The following is a 21,094-nucleotide window of genomic DNA, read 5'->3' as shown; positions in this document are numbered from 1 at the left end:
CAGGTGTTATAGCCTTTAGTGTTGTCAACCTTCAAGTCTCGTGAGAAAGGGCGCTGCAGGTCGTAGGGGATTGCCCAAAGGGAGCTGACGGCAAACACGGCCCCTTTTTAAAAAAAGCAAAAATGGGATTGATTCCTGTACTCTTGTTGCTTAGCAACTGCAGAGCCTCGATGAGAGAGGATATTGACCTCTTGTTGATAAAGTCCAATTACATTTTTTCCCCACTCTGTATATCCAGAGATTTTACAATGTCATATTCTGTCCCCCCATGTGTGCACAGTTTATTATTCATTTAATATCATAGAGAAATATTATACTGGGGTTGTCACTTATTGGTGCAGCCTGTAAGTAAGAAGGTCTTTGAATGAGATTACACATCTTGCATAGCATGAATTGGGTTAACAAGGGCACTCAGTGGGACTAACCAGTTTTTGTTGCTAATTTAGTCAATTAACATGTTTCTAGACCTCCATCTCGCTAAATGGCCCCAGAGCTGCCACAGACACATTCCTATCACCGTGAGAAACGTACTTCAGCCACAGAAAAAACTGTTACGCATGTTCCAGCATGCCCTAAAATGAAAATTGATTTCTAAATTTCATTAACATTTTCTCCTCCTCTTGTTCTGTGTGCACTCTCTGTATCCATGCTTGGCTGGCTGCGTGCAGTAATTGCAAATTATCACATGCTAATCAATTTGTTCTTTCTGGAGGCTGTGGGTGGGTGTGAATGAGCTTTGCTGTGATCACTTTATTTTTTTAAACTACTATTTTTAACTAAGGAGCATAACAGTAGCTCATGTGTTAATTAAAGCACATGCACCTGTTGGGTTTACTGAAAAACACAATGGGCTCTTTCATTAGGTGGTCTCATGTAGGAGGCTCATGTAATGTGTTTGTCTAAAAGAGCGAGAGAGGCATTCAGTGATTCCACGAAGAAGGAAATACATGTAAAGATCTAAACATTTAAATAAACATTTCATAAAACTAAGCTATTGAAAAAATGTTTTACGATACTGTCCAGTAGCTCAGTCCGTAGGGACTTGAGTTGGGAGCCGGAGGGTCGCTGGTTCAAGTCCCAGTACGGACCAAAGTACAGAGTGTGGATTGGTAGCTGGAGAGATGGCAGTTCACCTCCTGGGCACTGCCAGGGGCTCTTGAGCAAGGCACCATACCCCCCCAACCGCTCAGTGCGCTGGTCCAGCACTGGCAGCCCACTTACTCTGACATCTCTCCATTTGTGCATGAATAGGTCCTGAGCATGTCTGTGTGTATTTCAGGCCTGTGTGTAGTGATTTCTAACAAACCGAGTGTAAATTGTAATTTCCCCACTGGGGATCAATAAAGACCTCAGCTTATAAACTGTATAAATTATTTATTATTTGTGATATAAACAAGAAAGCTTTATCTTTACTTCTCACTTCCTTTCCTTAGAACACGTCTGCTCCATCATCGCCTCCATGCTGAGAAATCTCAAGTCCCAACAGAGGAGCAGACTCCTCAACAAGTTCACAGAGAATGACTGTGAGAAGGTTAGTTTGCGTCATCTTCCGGATGTTGTCCTCTTTTCTCCTCCTCCCTTCTCTTTTTTTCTGCATCCACTGTTTTTGGTTGCCAGTGGATTGCTTTATCAGGGATGTCTAAGCTGAGGTGTTTGTATCCTGAATAGGGTTGGGTACCGAAACCCGGTTCCACTACGGTACCAGTTCCTACGCAAACGGTAGTATTCGGACCGGATTAGAACGCGAATTTCGGTTCCTCATTTCGGTTCTGTTGCTCCGGACAGCAGCAGACTCTTTTTTTTTCTCCCTTTTCTGCCGAGTGGCGCACGTGCCCGCTCGCGGTGTGAAGCACGTGTCCGCGCTATTCCCCCGACATGCGCTCTACAATCACAGCTGATAGACGGCTTTTTGTACACGCTATGAAACGGACGTAAAAATATCCCACTTTCTCTGTAGTCTACCGTTAGCTAGCTACCGTAAATGAAGGCTACTTTTAAAATGGCATATTTTCCCTCTGGGCTCACCAAAACGGACGTAAAAGCATATTAACCATTCACTGCACGTGATCGCTAGTAAACATTACACTTACTCTGTTAGTCTATCGTTCAGGACGAGACCCTGTAGCCTGGTGGTGGGGGAGGCGGGACAGCCTCCCCCACCCTTTCAAGCTCATACCTGTGTGTGTACAGACCTCTTGGACACCGTCTGAAAGAGTTTTCTCCTGTGCAGGACATGCCATAAGTCAGGAGAGGTGTAGTGTCTTGCCAGAGAAGGCAAATATGGTCATTTTTCTGCAAAAGAACTGCTGAACTTTGAAGCTGGTTGGCATACCAACTCAGCATTTATTTAGTTGGTACTTGTTAATAGTGTAACTGTTATTTGTTAAATTATTGTAGTTGTGTGTTAGGTGACTTAGGTTTATTTATTATAGATTTAAGTACTTTAAAACGTTGATATATTGTTAAATTTAAATAATTTTCAATAAAAAAAAAAAACTCCATAAAAAGCCTCTCTTTTGTCATTTTTCAATTTTTTAAGAATCGGTTTAGGAATTGGAATCGTTTTAAAAGTACCGGTTCGGCATCGGAATCGTAAAAATCCAAACGGTACCCAACCCTAATCCTGAACATCCATATTCTCTGGTTACAGGGTCTCTGCAGTTACTTAAACCAGAACAGGTCTGACATTTCCTACATTTAAAGGCCCTTAAAACATATTTTCTCAATCAGAGTTCCTTACTATGGCCGATGGGTCTTACATGAACACGATATGTTCTGCCAAAGTTAGAACAATTTCAGTTTTCCTCTGCTGGTTTGAAGTGGCCCTAGCTTAGTTGGAAAAATGTGATGACACATATTTCTCGCACCAATCAGCAACATTTGACTGATTTGAAAATCAGAATGTTGCGAGAATTTTCGAACTATGCAGTTACCCTTACTCACTCTCTTCATGCATGTGTTTATCAGGGCCACTTACTTCTGTGTCAGAAGTGACACAGAAGACATTTGGCTGGATCAAATAACATTCTAAAACGTGTTGATCATAAAGTCACTATATCTAAGTATGTATCATTCTAATCTTATTTTTTGGCGGAGGGAAAAGGCAGACATTTGCAAGGCAGGTTAAATATATCAAGTTCACATCCAGGCCACTCAGCCAGCGACTGCACTTCTCTGTACCTGTGTATGCTAAGTTCTGCCACATGTTACAGAACTTGAGAAAGTGAATAAAATATCAAGCCTGACACATCAGCTACAACATTTCTTTCTGTTAACTCCCACAGTTCCCCTCAGTCATGCAAAGGTTTTCACATGTTTACTGTGTTGCTAAGGGCCGTTTTAATAGGACTCATGGCTTTTGATGTGGAAAACTGTCGTGCAAATCAAACGCTGACGTCTTCTTCACCACTAATGCCGCGTTCTATTTACCTTGGAACTCGGAACCCGGAACTGGGAATGACGTCATACCCGAGTTGAATGCGTTCTATTTAAAAGTCGGATTTTCATTGTTTTCATTAGCTCTAACCCGGTTAGCTATTGTTAGCAACCAGTTGATAACAACGCATTACGCCGTTTTTTGTGCATGCAGACAGCGTAACATGTCCACAGATAGAAGTTGGACATGTGTATGAATGACTGATTTAGTGACACAAATAAGACAGAAGTGCTTATAACTTTCTATATTTATCCTAAATTGCATTTTTCATCTGCCCTCCAAGTGCCATCTTGTTCTGTCTCTTCTTTGTGCTCTCTCATATTTCTCTCACTTTCTCTCTGTCCGCCTCCTTTCATTCTCTCTCCAGGTTGATCGACTGATGGAGATGCATTTTAAGTACCTGGAGGCTGTTCAACAGGCGGACAAGAGGATTGAAGGAGAGAAGCACGTAAGCATCCTTCCTTCCTTCCATCCCTCCCTCCCATCCTCTCACCCTCCTCCTCTCTGTGCTGTGTCGTTTACACTAGCTATATCTCAGCTTGCTGGATGGATGTATTCACATGAACCATTGAGGTTTTCAGCATTACTCAAATGAAATGCCATCCAAGAGTGGTTATGTTCTACAGTATATTTTTGGTGTTTTATTATCAACGCATGAACCCGACCAGCAGTTTGATCCAGAACTGACTGTAGCCTGAGAAGTCCTCGTCCAAACCTGACACATACCTTCACACGCCATAGACCAGAATGGCAAAATCAGCACCGCTGCATTACTGATAGTATTAATTATCGTAGTCCCTGTTTACCTAATGACTGGCATCAGCATCAATGATTTTCTTCCAAAAAAGTCACCCCACACATTAAGTTTCAATTCCACTTGAGTGAATTCCTTCATAAGTCAGTGACAGACAATATTACAACAGCTTTTAATCTTTATAAACATTTCATATTAATGTGTTGTTTTGGTCCAGCTCCTTTGTTGTTGTTGCTGTACAATGACATGCATCATTGAACAGTATACATTTACCTTTACAATCAAGTAAAACCAGATCAGTGTTTAGTCTTCGGTGATTTTGCGTTGTGCTGAGATTAGTATCGAGTAAATATTTCAGTCTGGCAGAGCATCTTCTTTACTGTGCTTGTGTCACAGTGGGCTACAGCTACAGAAACCACGGAGATCTTTACTTTGGCTTTGTGGCTTTTTAGGCGCTCAACAGCTTAAATGCGTTTGCTTTTACCAAAGGACTGCGCAGATGTTTGTGCCCGTGTTTGGTCTCTTACAATATGTACTTTAGGGCATTCCTGCTTAAAAAAGCAAAATGTGGAAGGCGAGAATGGAAATTTATAGAACTGTCCGCTGCAGCGGATGAATCACTGCTGACTGACCACTGCAGCAGAGGAAGTTGTGTCTGCAATTAGAAGCAGGTGCAAAATCTGCTGCTCTGTTTTATCTGACACATACGGAGTGTGAGAGGCTACAAACAGGTGGAAACATGGAGGGACCGATACGGACAGAGAAATGCATATTCAAAGATGCATTACAAAGTTATTTCACCAGAGCTCTCCGTTCGGGACCACAACACAAGACAAAGGAACAGCACTGCAACAGTCTGTTCTTTTCCACACGTCTTCACCTTTCTCTTTCCCGTCGGCACCTCCTCTCTTTTTTTCTCCTGACTTTTAATGACTTCCAGTCCAGTGAGATAGGATTAAAGCAGCCGATAATGGTAATTAAGTAGGCCATTATAGTTTTGTTTACAGAAATAATATCTAGTAATTTTCGTAACGCATTAAATCAGTGATCTTTTTGTTGGCATTCCTATGCGGGATGTTTGCACTCTTGAAGTTCCACAAGTGTCTTCTCTTCAACCAATATTCCAAGTTCAGCAGCAGAAAACTATTTCTTTTGCACTCTTACTTTCCAGCACAACGCGCATCAAAGCATTTTGGCATCAGGTCTTATTTAGCATCACTTTGTGCAAATGAGAGAAACTGCGGCTGAGCTCATTGACAAATGTAGTCTATAAGCGTGACTACTGCATTACCGCCTGTTCAGACCAAGAACATTGCTGTGTTAAATAACTAATTTGTTAAACTTAAGGAGGTAAACAACGGAATTGAGTTATCCGTGTTAAAAAGTAATCTACGGAATGTTTCTGCACATGTACTTGAACGGCCAATGCTGTGTATTGCAGGATGAAGTCACATTGCACTGCAGCAAAAGTTGAGCCACACAAATGATCTCTTGAACTCTTAACCCGAAGATGGTTTAAATATGGTGATATTCCACTCCACTCGATCACGAGATTGAGATCGACAGACAAACACTGATCAGTGTTTTCATCATCATAATCTTTATTCGTTTTAAAGAGTCCTGGTCCTCACTGTATCATTGGATGAAAATCCACTAATGTAATTAAGTCTAGTATTGAGTCATCCAGTCTTGCAAGCAGGGTTTAATTAAAACAACTCCATAAACACCATAACAAAAGGGGCGATAACACTCTCACTTGACTACAAACTTGTAATTATCACTAGTATTATGACATATTCAAAAGGATTTTTTTTTTGTTTGTTTAGGAAAACAAGTTTTAAGAGCTCATCATGGGTCTAATCTTTCTACAAAATCTTTTTTTTTAAACCTCAAATCAACCGGCTGAGAAACAACTTCAGGAGGAACGATTACCTTCCATTAGAATAGTCTACTGACAGAAAAACACAGACTCCAGTGCAATCCCATCCCCACATCATGGTTTTCTTTATCACCAACTAGATGACAAAAAAAATATATATCAAATTGCATTATAGATGTTCAGATATCAAACACAATCCCTGTTGTTATAAAGGGTTGGGATGTGCGATCAAAAGGTTGTCTCTTTATGGGAGATAAGATGTGCAGTTCCACACACTGTCACATCCAAAGATGAATGAAAGAAGAGAAGAAAAAAAAACATCACAACCTTGCTGATCACAATATGTTTACAGAGCAATGGAAAGCTTGATACAGTGTGTGAGGGCCCTATTTGAGGTGTGTGTGTGTGTGTGTGTGTGTGTGTGTGTGTGTGTGTGTGTGTGTGTGTGTGTGTGTGTGTGTGTGTGTGTGTGTGTGTGTGTGTGTGTGTGTGTGTGTGTGTGTGTGTGTGTGTGTGTGTGTGTGTGTGTGTGTGTGTGTGTTGAGCTGTGGGCCAGACGGGCCGATGGAGGGATAGAGGCAGGGGATAATGGCTTCAACAGAGAAAGAAAGAGCATCCTGTCCTCAGAAAGGGGGGGAGACAGGTGGAGATACTGTAAATATCAGAACAGGAAGTGCAGCTAAAAGGAGAGGATTGGAAGGTTAAAAGGGGGAAATGGAGAACTGGAAAGAGGGAGAGAAAGCATTTAAGTGAAAGAGGAAATGATGAAGCGGAGGGAGGAGTGGGTGGAGACAGATACGTGTGAGATTCCTATCTAAAGATGACAGAAGATTAATTTCACAGACAGTTATCGTGGTGGGATTGCCAAGAAAAGGCCAGGCAGTTTGACATTTTCTCTCCCTTCCTCTTTTTTTTTTTTTTTTTCTTTTCACTCTACCTGTCTTCGTCTGTCGCTCTCCCGTCTCTTCCTCCGGGATGGCGAAAGCATGACTTTATGATACCCCGGTGATAAGAAACCTTGTCTGCGTATGCCACTATCTTTTTAAGCCACACTGTTGACCTTCCCCAGTTCAGAGCCACACTGAGCCAGGCACACATGGGGCACAGAGTGGTAAAATACCTATATACTGGACAACCACAATATTCTATTTATTATATTACACCAAAAAAAAAAAACAGCTGTTGCAAAAAGTTGGAATATCTTATTATCCTTTTACCACACGTCGAACTCTGTCAGACTGCTAGCACTATTAAAAGTTACATGAATATGAACTGTATCAATAGATTAGTTTGTTTCTGCCAAACATCATCATTTTACAGCATAAGACAGCGGCTAAAAAGCCTGCATGGATATTACTGTACATTCATTTTGCAAACATCTTTTAGGAGAAAACATATCTTAAGAATTAGGCCAATCTGAAAAATAGGCAAGACAAAACCAACACTTTGGTTGAATCAGCCAAGTCCCAGTAAGTGCAAAAACTATAAATGCAGAATAATCTTATATTTAAAATAGGATTCAATACATATTGCTGCATTAGTGCTTAGGAGAAATGACAGGTGGTTCTTGAAAATTCTTTAAACAATGTTAAGTGAGCGTTTTTTTTTTGTTTTTTTTTGGGAGGGTGTAGCTCGTATGAAATGGAATGTTTTCAGGGTTACATCTTCGTGTGAGCGTACCGACTTTCAGGAGCAAAAAAAGCAGAATTCAACCCTAAAGAATCCGTGCTTTGTTACCCTAAACTGGGCTAAAATTAAAGAGATTGTCATCTCATGAAACTTTTTTTAAAATCTTTTTTAATCTAATGTCTCACTGCTTATATTAAAGGTCCCATTAAATATTAAATTTCACTTTATGAGGTTTTTTAACATTAATATGCGTTCCCCCAGTCTGCCTATGTTCCCCCAGTGGCTAGAAGTGGCGATAGGTGTAAACCGACCCCTGGGTATCCTGCTCTGCCTTTGAGAAAATTAAAGCTCAGATGGGCCGATCTGGAATCTTGCTCCTTATGAGGTCATAAGGGGAAAGGTTACCTCCCCTTTCTCTGCTTTGCCCGACCAGAGAATTTGGCCCACCCATGAGAGAGAGACATCATGGCTTTCAAACGAGCAAAGTGGCAGTTGGTCAAGGCCACTTCAGATACAGCCCACTAGATTACGCAGAAGGCTGCTGTTCCGTTCCTACCGTTACAACTCTTAATACTGAAATCACCCAGATGATACTTTAACTCCCAATCACGAATTGCAGCTTCCACCAAATGTCAAATTATGTTAAATAAGGTGATAAAGACGCCAAAACCCAGTTCTGTCCAGCGCCTCAGCTGAATCGGCTGCCGTCAGCAGCAGCCTTTTATCTCTCTCTACCATGCCTTTTGGTTTCCCCTTGTTAAGCCTGTTTTTAAGGGGCGGTAAGCAAAATGTTTTTCCTCTGCAACATATTATCCACAGATTTCTCAGGAGGATAGCAAAGGAAAAAGCTGCTGCTGCTTTTTCTCCCTGTCTCTAGCCCAGTCCCTTTTTAATAAGCTGCTTATTTTCCTCCCATCTTGGTATCTCCTCTCTTTCTATCCTTCTGATTTTCTCCTTCTCGCCCTTAAAGCTGCTTTTCTCATCCTTTATTTCTCATTTTTGACTCCCTTCTTCCCCCTTCTCTTTTCTTTCATCTCTCTTTTTGTTGCATCTTACCTGTTACCTGTTTTTACTTGCTTGTGGTCCACTCAGTTACACCTTTTCTTTTTTTGTGTCTTTTTTTCTGCATATTTTCATTCTTCCTCATCCTCTATTTCTGTCTTGCTTCCTGTGTTTCACACCGCCTCCTCCCTTATACTTCCCTCAATCATATCCTCAAACCTTTTCCCTGTCCTTCCTTCCTTCCTTCCTTCCTTCCTTCCTTCCTTCCTTCCTTCCTTCTTTCTTTATTCAAAACCTTCCCCCTGCTCTCAGGTTGTTGGTAACAGCTCTTGGAGATTGATGAGGCTCAGCAAAACATGGCCGAGGCCGACCTCAATACTGTAAAATGCCTGAGTGCACTTTCCTAGCACCCAAGAACCCAGTTGCTGTGTGTGTGTGTGTGTGTGTGTGTGTGTGTGTGTGTGTGTGTGTGTGTGTGTGTGTGTGTGTGTGTGTGTGTGTGGTGTGTGTGTGTGTGTGTGTGTGTGTGTGTGTGTGTGTGTTGTGTGTGTGGTGTGTGTGTGTGTGTCTCTCTCTCCCCCAACCCCCCTTCGTCCTCAGTGAACTTTTGTTTGTCACACCATGCTTGTCTTCCCTTCATAATTACACATTCTTCCCTCAATCTTCCTCATTTATCACTCCTTCAGAAATCACCATTCATTAATTTTTTGAAGATGGAGTGGAACACAGCAGCGCTGAGAAATGTTCTGCTCCTGCAGTTCAACCATCACAATTATGTTTGGTCTGGTATTTTAACTTCAGAGCTTTTACCTTTTAAAGTCCAGTCTGGTTATACATTCTTCCATTGCACCAAAAATTGGCACCAAGATGCCTGAAAATGTCTCGTCCTCTGTTTAAAGAACTGTAAAGGGGGTTATTTAACCTATTTTCTATTAATTATGTTTACAATGGAACTTATTTTTAACGGCTAATACGTTTTCGAGGAAACTGCAACATTCTTTGCAATACAGGGGACCTAACGAAAGACAGGAATGCATTGTGCTTTATTAATGCATCCCTTTTTAAACGGTGTAAAGCCAATGCTTGTGACCCGTTGCGATTTGGGTTTGATAGCATTTTATCCAATCTGAATCCAGAACTCAATTCATTGTAAAACACATTTTCGTACCAAAGATGCTACATAGTAAAATATTGTACGTATGCTATGGAATTGGGAAATATGTATCTGACACATTGAAATAACCGTAGCCTATTGACTGGCATAACTTATTTTTCACAAGCAACTTTCTTAAATACTAAAGGTCCTGATTTCGAACTTTTAAACTGATTAACTTTATTGATATGATATGAAATACAGTCGACCTGGCAGAATGTGACTCCTGTAAGTGACATGACGTGATCGGCTAGATTGTAATTGTAATTTATTTATTTGAACAGGGACAGTGCACAAAGAACATTAATAGATGTCTTGTGCCAGGTTGTAGCAAATTGCTAATTTCCGCCCGTAGTCCCTGGGCAGGTAGATGGCGCATTAAAATACAAAGTATTTACAGTACATATATATATTACTAGTGATGCACCGATGTGAAAATTGTGGCCGATAACCGATATTAATATTGCTGTTATGGCCGATACCGATATTTACCGATGTCGATTTCTCTGTACAGAAAACACATTTTTATGATAATCAAATAAGGAACTATTTACCAAAACGCTTTTTTACTTTTGTGATTTATTTTAAGAAATCACTGATATTGGGCACCTTTACCTGTGTGCAAAATATGACTGTCATCAGATTTTCAGAAGAAAAAATTAATATTTATATAAAAATAAATTTTTAAAAGGATACAAGTGTGTCCTGAATTCACACTATGACTAAGCCAATCAACTCACTTGAGACCAAGTCACTGTATTCTGTGAACATTGTACAACAGTTCAAAACTTTAAAGTACAGTAGTAGGCCTTAAATGGCCAAAGCCAAAAGTATTGAAAAAGGTAAAATGTGAAAATGGAGCCAGAACAAACTGGACTGAACAGACACTGGCTTTTACGGTCTTCTGAACTGTAAGTACAGTAACTGCCAAGTACTTTAGGGTTAGGCATAACCCTCAAAATTATAGAAATCGGTGCCTTCTAGGCCGAGATAAGCCAGAAAATGTGTTTTTGGCTCATATGGATGAAAGACACCAAATCCCAGAATGCACTTGCTTCGCTGCTTAGACTCCACTCCCAAGCCATGCCTACCGTTTACAGACAGACAGTGAGGCAGCATTCAACTCAACCCAAATGTTTTTTATTGTCACTTCAACCATATACACAAAACAACATTTCAACGTGGCTCTAATGGTTACACATTTAAAATATATAAAAACGACATACGAAACAGGTGTTTACAGTCCACCAAGCGCTAATGCTAGTATGCGTTGGCTGAACTTTACGTGTGTGTGTGCAATAGCTAAATGTAGCCGATTATAAACACAGTTGTAAATTTGTGTGAAATGTATAATGGTCGGCATTTACTAGTCACAAACTCCCCCAGCAGTTAGCATTTCGTTGGATACAAGCAGCTAATTAAAGTCAGTTTTAACACAGCCCATCTCCACTCTTACCCGGCAACATGTTTCCACAACAAGAAGAAAAACCGCAGTCTCTGAACTCGCGATGGGAGTTTCGTTGAAGTTGGATGTAGTCCAGTTTGTTGTCTAATGAGCAGACACTTGCAAGCAGCATTGATGGAACAGGTGGCTGGCTGGCTAGCGTTAGCTTTCCACCTAGCTAGGTTAGCTATACTCCAGCCCCCGTTTACATTTCACCGCTGAGAATGTCCCCCCATGATCGCTCCGATCCGGCCGCTGCCCGCTCCGGCCGCTGCCCGCACCGGCCACTGCCCGCTCCGGCCGTCGCTGATGCCCGCTCCGGCCACTGCCCTCTCCGGCCGCCGCTGCTGCCCGCTGGTCAAACTAACCTGTACGGCAGGCCGCAGCAACTTCTTATTTCCCAACATTCATCTATCCCCCGCCCACCGAGGGCCGGTGGTCTACTAAATTTTCCTGTGTCCCACTTCGCCGGGAGATTCCGTCTGCAAAAACCAACATCCACGCCTCCAGACTCGCTGCTGCTGCTTCTTCTTCTTCTGATTTCGGCAGTATAGACGCTGTTAAGCGTATTACTGCCCTCCACAGGTCAGATTTAGATCTAAATTCTCACACACACGTCAAATACACTGGAATGATTCACATCGGCCCTATTCATCGGCCCTATTTTGACATCGGAACGATACCGATGTGTAAAAAAATGACCATATCGGCCGATATTATATCGGCGGCCGATATATCGTGCACCACTATATATTACATCATATCACTAAAGAAGAAGTATCATTCAGTTTGTGTCGTGGGAACCAGAAAATCACTCACGGTTGTACAGTGGTGTTACATACAGTATATTTGGCTGAGTACAGACACCAGCTGCAGAGAAAGCATTTTAACCTGAAAACAGACAGTTTTATTTTGGCCCGCCATCAAGTTACTCACAGAATTAACGTTAATTAGCAACAGCTGATTTGACTTGACATTAGCAACATTTGACATCGAAACCGACTGCACCGGCTAAAAGTGAGAAGCTGCTAGCTGAATGTCTTGTACACTACTCTGCTAATAAGAGAGGAGAGATAAAGATCTGATGACAGTTTGTTACCGTGGGAACTCGGCAACTTTCTAGTTTGACAGTCCAGGTATCAACCCAGTGTCACTGAATCGGAAACAGTTTCAACAAAAGTTGAACATGATAACCTTAATGGAGATATAATTTGTATTAGACTGCATTATTATGAATCTCTCATTTATGCCATCTATCCAAGTTTTCTAGTGCGGCGTCTTCTTCGCCTCCTTGAAAACTTAAAAAATCGTGAGAACTGCATTTTTTTTGTGCCTGGGGGTGTGTTTTCCTCAACAACTTTTGACAAGGGACACATAAGCGTGTTTTATCTTTATCGGTTTTCAAACCGCATTTTTTTGTTTTTACAAGAGAAAAGACTTTAAGGATGAAGGGTAAATGGTAGATTTTGCAAACGCTCTTCTGGTTAACATCCCCAACTCCGATAAAGAGCAGTGCACAGCCGATTGCCTGAGTTGAGTGACCCATCCAGGACTGCCTCCCACGCAGAGGATGAGACGGTCCTGAATGGGGTTAGGCCAAGGTATTAATGACATCTCAAAAGATAAATAACTGATAAAGTGCATACAAGTTCATCATTAGACTGTAATCTCGTGTTGTTTGAATGTTTGAAACACATTTTGTATTTTGATTAGTCTTTTTTTTTTTTTGCCTTATGTTGGCAGTTTGAAGGCAGCTGTCAAAGATCAGGAATAGCTGCTTGGGACTCAACACAGACAAACTGTGTCCTGTAGTCTGAATGCTGTGGTGTTCTTAGTAGCAAGTACCTCCTCCCTCCTGTTAACACTGCGGTTTTGCTTCGACCCACTTTGTGAACAAACTCTTAATTGATGTGCACCCAAAGCACTGTTGTTTTTTTTGGAAGATTATCATAACTTGAAAATGAAGCATGTTGCCTCGCACTCTCACAAAGTTCACATTTTTTCCCCCAAAGTTTACCTCATTATCAACCTCTGAATCTCTGTTTTTTTTAATGAGGATATCTAGCCTGTGTCATTCTGTTATTTGTTTAAGCCCTTTTAAAGAGCATTGCGTCCTACACACACACACACACACACACACTCTGACACACATATGAACACAGTCACAGTAGGTTTTTGCAAAGTGCTGACAAATCACTTTAATTCTGCATCTAAGCATCCCAACGGAAAAGAACACTGGAATAACAACTAGCGCAACGCACACATATACATGGTTTCTAATATGCACTCGCGCTGCACACATAGTCTTCCATAAATCATACACCCCACCCCCACCCCATGGCACAAACACACACACACGCGATGCGGCTGAGTTACAGTAAAGGGACTGAGACTGAAAATCACTGCTTATTACTTTGTCTGTACTGTAGCCAGGCTGCCAGGCTCCCCTGCGGTTGCAGTAATTGACTTGTCCAATCCCTCCTTTCAACACGTTATTCTTCCTCTGCTTCTTCTGTCCGGTGTTTGCCAGAGGGACTGAGCTGCCACACAAAAGATATTGGCTGCAATGTCAAAACTCACAAGTGGACAAAACTCTGCTGTTGTAATGAATACTGCCACACTGCTCGCGTCTGCTCTGGTTTTAATATCCCAAATGTCCAGCTCCACTGCTCCCAATAATGAATATTTAATGCACCTGTCATTGTTCAAAACCTTGCTCTCAACGTATACGTGCGACGGTCCGGCTGGATTCATCGTGTTTTGAACATCTTTTCTCAGTTCCATTATGGTGAGGCTCCCTGGAGGGTGCAGCAATTGACTTGTCTCAGACCTTATTTGAAAATGTTTTTCTTTCTTTCTCTCTTTTTTTTCTTGACAAGTCCTCTTATAGCTATAGAGGAGCTAAGAGGGAGGAGTTATTGCAGGTGTCAAGCGTTAGAAAAGTAGACAATGTAAGGTGACTTACAGTTGGACCACTTTTAAGGCTTTAATGGGCCCCACAGACTACAGATGTTTTTAAACAAAACCTAAAAACATATCTTTAAAAAAAAAGCTTTTTACTAAATGTATTTGTATAGGTTTTCCTTTTAAATATTTATTGACCTTGGATCTTTTTTAATTTTAATTATTGACTTTGAATTTTTTCAGTTGCATTATTATATGCTTTGTAGCACTTTGAGATTGCTGTAATGTAAAGTCCAATACAAACAACATGTAGTATTATTATTATTATTATTATTATTATTATTATTTAATGGGCATGAAACTCCTCTGGGTTAATCATGAGTAAAAACAACTGTTTGGAAATATCTGTTTCTTTGGTAAAAAGTCCAATGTATAAGCCTGTGTAGCTACATAAAAAGTTGACAATGGCAACGACAGGGTGTTCTTGATTTGTTACAGCTCTGATTGGTGGCTGCATTTGTTTGAGGCAGGAAATGCATTTCAGGACCAGCTTTTAACACCATAGCACCTGTCAGTTATTTTGATGAGCTGCCTGATGCTACCTGCTGCTCGAGTCCTGGCCAGTCAACATACCACAGTATTCAATTCAACAGATCTTTCTTCTCCCCAGAGGGCAATTCTGGTGCAGCATAAAAAAAAAAAACATGGTAGAAACGTACTGTACATACGACACCAGCCAAAACGCCATCAACAAAAAGTAACGAAACAAATTGCAACAACAAAGACAAGCTCTGCTGCCTTTCAGCCCTTCTAACTCATTCAGATAGTAGCAGCAAAAAATAAAATAAAAATACTTTATTACAGTGAGTATATACGACATTAGGAACATGATTTTTTTTTCTGCAAGTTTTTTCTAGTGAAGGTTAACCAGGTGAATCCAGGTAGAAGCTGTTAGTTTCTTATGGTTACGCTAATTAAATCAGTCATTCAGCGTATGTGTAGCTGAAGTGTGGTTGACTGAATGAATAAGGATATTTTTTTACACACATTGTTACAACAACTTTAGCTTGGTTTGGTGAAGTTTGTATCCAGATTACTACCAATTTGAGTAGCAGAAGCTGTCTCTTTCAATAGTTTATCCATTAGGTTAAGCTAACTATTTTACCTTATTATCCATTAGGTTAAGCTAACTATTTTACCTTTTTATCCATTAGGTTAAGCTAACTTTTTTTAACAGTTTATCCATTAGGTTAAGCTAACTATTTCATATTTTTATCCATAAGGTTAAGCTAACTATGAGAACCATTTATCCATTTCTTTTAGCTAACTATTAAAACCTTTTATCCAGTAGGTTAGGCTAACTGTTATAACCATTTAACCATTACTTTTGCTTTTATTTCAAATGTTTGTCCTCTCTTAGCTAACGATTTCAACAATTTATCTGCAACTGTGGCACCACATGGTGATCTGGTGTTACAATTAAATCAGGTTGGTGGGAGGTATATACTGTGCAGTCAGCTTATTGTAGCTGGTAGCTTACCGGTTGTTTTGACAGATGGTTTAATTTGGATTGTTATTTTCAACCTTAAAACAATTATGTCAATATATGTTTTAATCAAATCATAATTTCTAAATATTTCAAGTTAGTTGAGCTTCACCACAATCATTCCACATACACCACTCCAGTAAATACTCCTTTTGACCCTGCAGTCACATTGTTTCATACGGTTGGGATAAAGTCCCGTCCCTCTGCAGCTGTAATGGAAACGTGGATATACAGTAATTGAGTTGTCAAAGTACTTCCCAGAAAATGCCTCCAGCTGTCCTTTTGCAGTGTTGGCAAACAATAAGAGAAAATGCAAACACAGGGTGTGTGTTGCACATATGTTTATATGCATTCTGTGTTTCACTCTCCCCCAGGGGTCACATGAATGTATTGTGTCCTATCTATTAGCCATTAAGGCCTACATCCTGTATTTTGTATCTTTGTGAAATTTGTGTAACATTGCCGCAAGCTACTGTATTGGCTCCAAATTATGAGCGGAGTTGTCCTGGAAACTGAGATCATCTTTGTTTCCTACAGGACAGAGAAGCAACACAGTTTACACTTAAATAGCTTTGTTTCATGTTTTTTTGCATCTGTAATGAGTGCTAGTTGACAGCAACAAGGCCAAGCTTTGAGACTATTTTACAATGCGATAACTCTCTGCTTTGTAATAAAACCGAGGACACAGAACAGACTGCCCTACATTCAATGGCTTTATTAAAGGTTCTTGTTTTAATTATCTGCATTGTGTTGCATCTTTAATAAGCTACGGTTGACATTGTAGAGTAGGGTTTTGTTCTGAAGTTGTATTGGCTTGTCTTTTCTTCTCTCAGAATGAAATCCTGCATTCAGAATGCAATGTCACAAAAATGGATGTTGTTTTGCGTCCCAGCCGTGCAACCTACAGCTCAAATGGTTTTCCCAGAATAGTCTAGTACTGTAGTCCTCAGGAGTTGCCCTTTTGATTGAGCTCTGTTAATGAGCTGAACTTCACAGATATAATTGGGTTTTACAGTGTTATTGATATTTAAGGACAAGGCCTTTTGAAAGCTTTAATTTTATCTGAGATTAAATCAATGGGATGTAAATGTCGTGTGGTACCCTTTTGCTTGACGCTAAAAGCTATTTGTTTTCATTAGGAACGGTTTGAAAAGTTGCCCTTTTTTTATATTTACCATGTCACATACTTTAGAACATTTATCTCTTTTTTGTGTTGGGTCATCCTCTCTGAGACTAAACTGGATGCAGAGTCATGAGTGCATGAATCAAATATCGTTGATACTGACATTTTATAAGGTAGACTTGTAGTGTGTAGGTTAAATGTGTCAGTAAGTACTCAGTTTCTTTGTATGAACTAAACTATTGACACATTTTGCCTAATGTTAGGAAGACTGATGGCCTAGTTTGACCCTTCATTTGATTATAAAAGAAGTCATCAGGGCTAAAATAAATAAGATAATTTTACCACTATCACAATTTACCACTATGGCTGTTGGCTGCAGTACTCCTCGTGCTATGTGTTTTTAAGCCTGTGTCTATAATATATAGCAAATGAGTGTGGATTGTGTAAACTGTCAAATTTGGTAGCAAGAAGGGCACTCTAGTGTGAGTGCAGACTAGAGCTCTGCGCGGGACTGTTTTCTTCATCCCGCTCCCGGCGAATTTCTGACCATTACCGCCCACTCCCGCAATGTGTGTGTCCACTCCCGCCCGCACCCGCAAAACTCTGAGAATTTAAGCCCGTACAATAATAGAGATGCATTGATTTTTTGTCTTCTCCCGTCCCGCATGAGAAAACACGTAATTTTATTGGTTAATAGGGAAAAGATGCAGGCAAAGAAGACAGGTGTTTGCTGCTGTGAGAGGGGGAGGAAGGAGCAGAGGATGAGGGAGCGGGCGGACGGAGCAGAGGAGCTCCCCCGTCCTGGGAGGCTCAGACCTGCTGGTGTCTGCTCATAGATAGGCTATACAGTATATTATATACTCAGTATATATGTATGTATATCTATGGTGTCTGCTGGCGTGGGGGGGGGTTCCAGGCTACATCCCAATCCCGCAGTGTTGTTTTTTAGCCGTCCGCAGCAAAGTTAAAACCGCCCTCTCCCGCGAGATTTGCGTTGGGTCCCGCGGGACCCAATCCCAATGCAGCCCTCTAGTGCAGACCTCTGCCAAGGCTATGCTCTATCTCGCAATATTAACAAAAATGAAAACTAATTTGAGTGACTGCCCCGTGATTTGCGTCCGCTCCTAAGTTTAATGGGTTTTCCTTGGCCCATGCTACACCCTTCCACCAAGTTTCATGATAACCGGGCAAGTATTTGTTCATAATCCTGCTGACAGACAGACAAAGAAATCCACAAACAATAAACCAAACCGTAAACATAACCTCCTTGGCGGAGGAGCAGATCTAAAAGAAAAAGGGAAGATTTGAATGTAGAGTAAGTTTACATGCGGTTTTCCTTACTGCAATAGTGTAATGGTTTGTATAGCCTTAACTTTCTTTGTACTGTCCATGCATAGACGTAAAAGTATGTGACAGCAAAACACACTAACACACACACTGTTTGTGTTTCTGTACCACTCCAATGGTTTACACTTCAGACTCCCTTCTCCCCCTCAGGTCTGCTTCTTAATCTCTAATGATGATTAATGTGGACTGTGTGCTTATTGGCAGCACTGTGTTATTGGCATACTGACAGGGTTGTTAAGATGGATAACTGTGTGTGTGTGTGTGTGTGTGTGTGTGTGTGTGTGTGTGTGTGTGTGTGTGTGTGTGTGTGTGTGTGTGTGTGTGTGTGTGTGTGTGTGTGTGTGCGTGCGTGCGTGCCCCAGCAGTGGAGCCCCCACTTTTTGCAGCTTAGCCCTGAAATCAATTGATTTGTGTGTCTGGTCGATGGAGAAAATGGATTTGTGGAAAAGGCTGAAAAACAACACCTAAATTAAACTTTGTCTCTTGTTTTTGGTGTTTGTTGAATCTGTTTTAAGGAGAACAATAGAAAGTAAATTGTGATTTATTCACCTCATCATGCATAAAAACCTGTTATCTTGTTATGAGTGTGTTTTACCTTTGTGTGTGTGTCTGTGCAGGAGATGGTTCGTCGGGGAGAGATCCTAGATGACGGCATTGAGGATGACTTCTACCTTCGCCGCCTGGACGCCGGGCTATTCGTCCTTCAGTTGATCTGCTATATTATGGTGGAGATCAGCAACTCAGGGATATCACAGGTACACACACACACTCTCACACACTCAGTATTTTTGAGACAACTGATCAGACAAGCTATAAAAGCAGACAGGAGTCAGATGTTTTTTTTTTTTTTTATGAGCACTGCAGCCAAATGACTCATCTGCTTCACCACAAGTGTAGGTTTCACTGGACTCTACTTGAGTAGACACCGCAACACTTTGCACTGCTGCTTAAAAATCTGCAGCATATCCTTACTCATTTTCTTTTTAACAAGCCCTATCAACTGCTAGCATTTTAAGACCTCTGTCCCGTGCATGTATTTCATCTATTTCTGAAATGACATGATTACAGGGTTGACCATAGATAGATAGATAGATAGATAGATAGATAGATATATATATATATATATATCTATCTATATCTATGTATATATATATATATATATAGATATAGAGAGAGAGATGCACATACATACAGTACATACTGATTTCTTTGCTTTCTGGTCTTCTTTTTCTGCATTTAGCTGCAGCAGAGGGTCCATCAAATTCTCAACCTGAGAGGAGGCTCTGTCAAAGTAGTGCGACACACCATGAGAGGTAAGTGACTTTATTTTCTTTAATAAGGCCATTTCTCAAATAAAATCAACATCTAATACAAACAATGGTATTGTAAAACTAAAATAAATAAATACCATTGCCTGTCCTGTGCTACTTCCCAGTATAAGAACATAGCCAGTCTTTGCTCTGCTTTCTCTGCGCTCATCTGCTGTTACTGCAGATGTTTCACAACAGGGGCTTATGGCCCTCCATACTGCTGGGGGGGGGGGGCTTTAATGTAAAACATAGGGAAGAATCTGGAACAAACTAACATGACTTCTTTCTAAAATATTATACAAAATACACAGGGCAGGGCTCGAGTGTCACCAATTTGTCGCAAATGCGACAAAATTTGTAAGGGTGCGACTAAGATTTTTCCTAGGTCGCACCGGTGCACCTAACGTCCTCGCATCCGCTGCCTCTCCACTAACGAAGCAATGTCGTTTATGGCGATATGGTTTAATGTTGCGTTACATGACCCATTCCTTCTGTAAAGCTGTGCCTGTGTTTGGATCTCTCCTCGCGCAAGCCCCGCCCCATTCACTCACACACCGGCCGGCTCACCTGCAACATGGAGAGACAAGCGCCGCTGGTCCAAACTCCCGACATTCGTCTACAGTTTTAATTGTTATAAGTAACCCAGCTGTATATTGTTAAGTATGAGAGGGAAACCTGTATTGGTACCAGTGTTACCGCTGGTAACTCTCTATTACTGCGCCACGGCGAAAACACATTGTATGTAAGACGGAGCCTGCTGGATCATAGTTCATAAAAATGCAGCGCAGTGACGATACAGACATTTCATAGCCGACACAAGACTGGTGTAACGCCGCTAATGAGTCAGCCGTCACTCTCTGAGTAGCCTAGCATAGCGCTTCAGTCCATCGCTCACTCCCCGGTCTTTCGGTCGTTCTTTTTTTTTTTTTCTTTCTAAAGATTTCAGCCTTTACTTTGATAGGAAAGCTGAAGACATGAAAGGGGATGACATGTAGGAAAGGGCCGCAGGTCGGTGTCAAACCTCTATATTTACCAACTGAGCTATCCGGGCGTCCTCTTTCTCTTTTAATCAGTTTGTTATTGTTTTTGAAAGCTTATGAAGGAGCTTTCTCAGATATATATTTTTTATATAATATATCCTAGGCTATTTATTTTAGATAACTTTCATTTACATGTGTTGCAGCTGTATATTTTCAAACTGGTAAAGGAAACCCTGTCTTTGCATTTTATTTGAGTCACAATCTGTTTTAATAAAAGAGCTTGTGAAAATTGGCTTTGACTTAAAACTGAACATTTAGCCCACTTTGTAAAAAAATACAGAGCTATATATCATGTATCGCCATTCAGTGTTACGGCGATGCGAGGAAAAATTTGGGTGCACCTAAAATTTTGTGCTGGTGCACCTAAATAAAAGATAAGGCGCACCAGTGCAACCAAGGCAAAAAGTTAGTGTGGAGCCCTGCAGGGTGAATTAGAAAGTCCTTTCTTCTCTTTCTCTTCAGTTCACCTACTTTTAACGTACTTTAAAGAAATAACCTTATGTGCAGTTACGGTCAAAACATAATAA

General features: G+C 40.9%; 1 protein-coding gene across 1 annotated transcript in view; it reads left to right on the top strand.

Annotated features, from left to right (window-relative positions):
• Positions 1 to 21,094, top strand: part of ctnnbl1 (catenin, beta like 1) — a 69,503-nt gene that overhangs the window by 39,795 nt on the left and 8,614 nt on the right. Inside the window, exons 12-15 of the mRNA XM_039801205.1 lie at positions 1,434 to 1,531; positions 3,804 to 3,884; positions 18,835 to 18,972; positions 19,458 to 19,530. Coding sequence (XP_039657139.1) covers positions 1,434 to 1,531; positions 3,804 to 3,884; positions 18,835 to 18,972; positions 19,458 to 19,530 — 390 coding nt within the window. The remainder of the gene's footprint in view (positions 1 to 1,433; positions 1,532 to 3,803; positions 3,885 to 18,834; positions 18,973 to 19,457; positions 19,531 to 21,094) is intronic.

Source organism: Perca fluviatilis, chromosome 5, assembly GCF_010015445.1.
Source record: "Perca fluviatilis chromosome 5, GENO_Pfluv_1.0, whole genome shotgun sequence".
NCBI classification, from domain to species: Eukaryota; Metazoa; Chordata; class Actinopteri; order Perciformes; family Percidae; genus Perca; species Perca fluviatilis.
The sequence above is the reverse complement of the archived record's forward strand: the minus strand, read 5'-3'. Positions and strand labels throughout refer to the sequence as shown.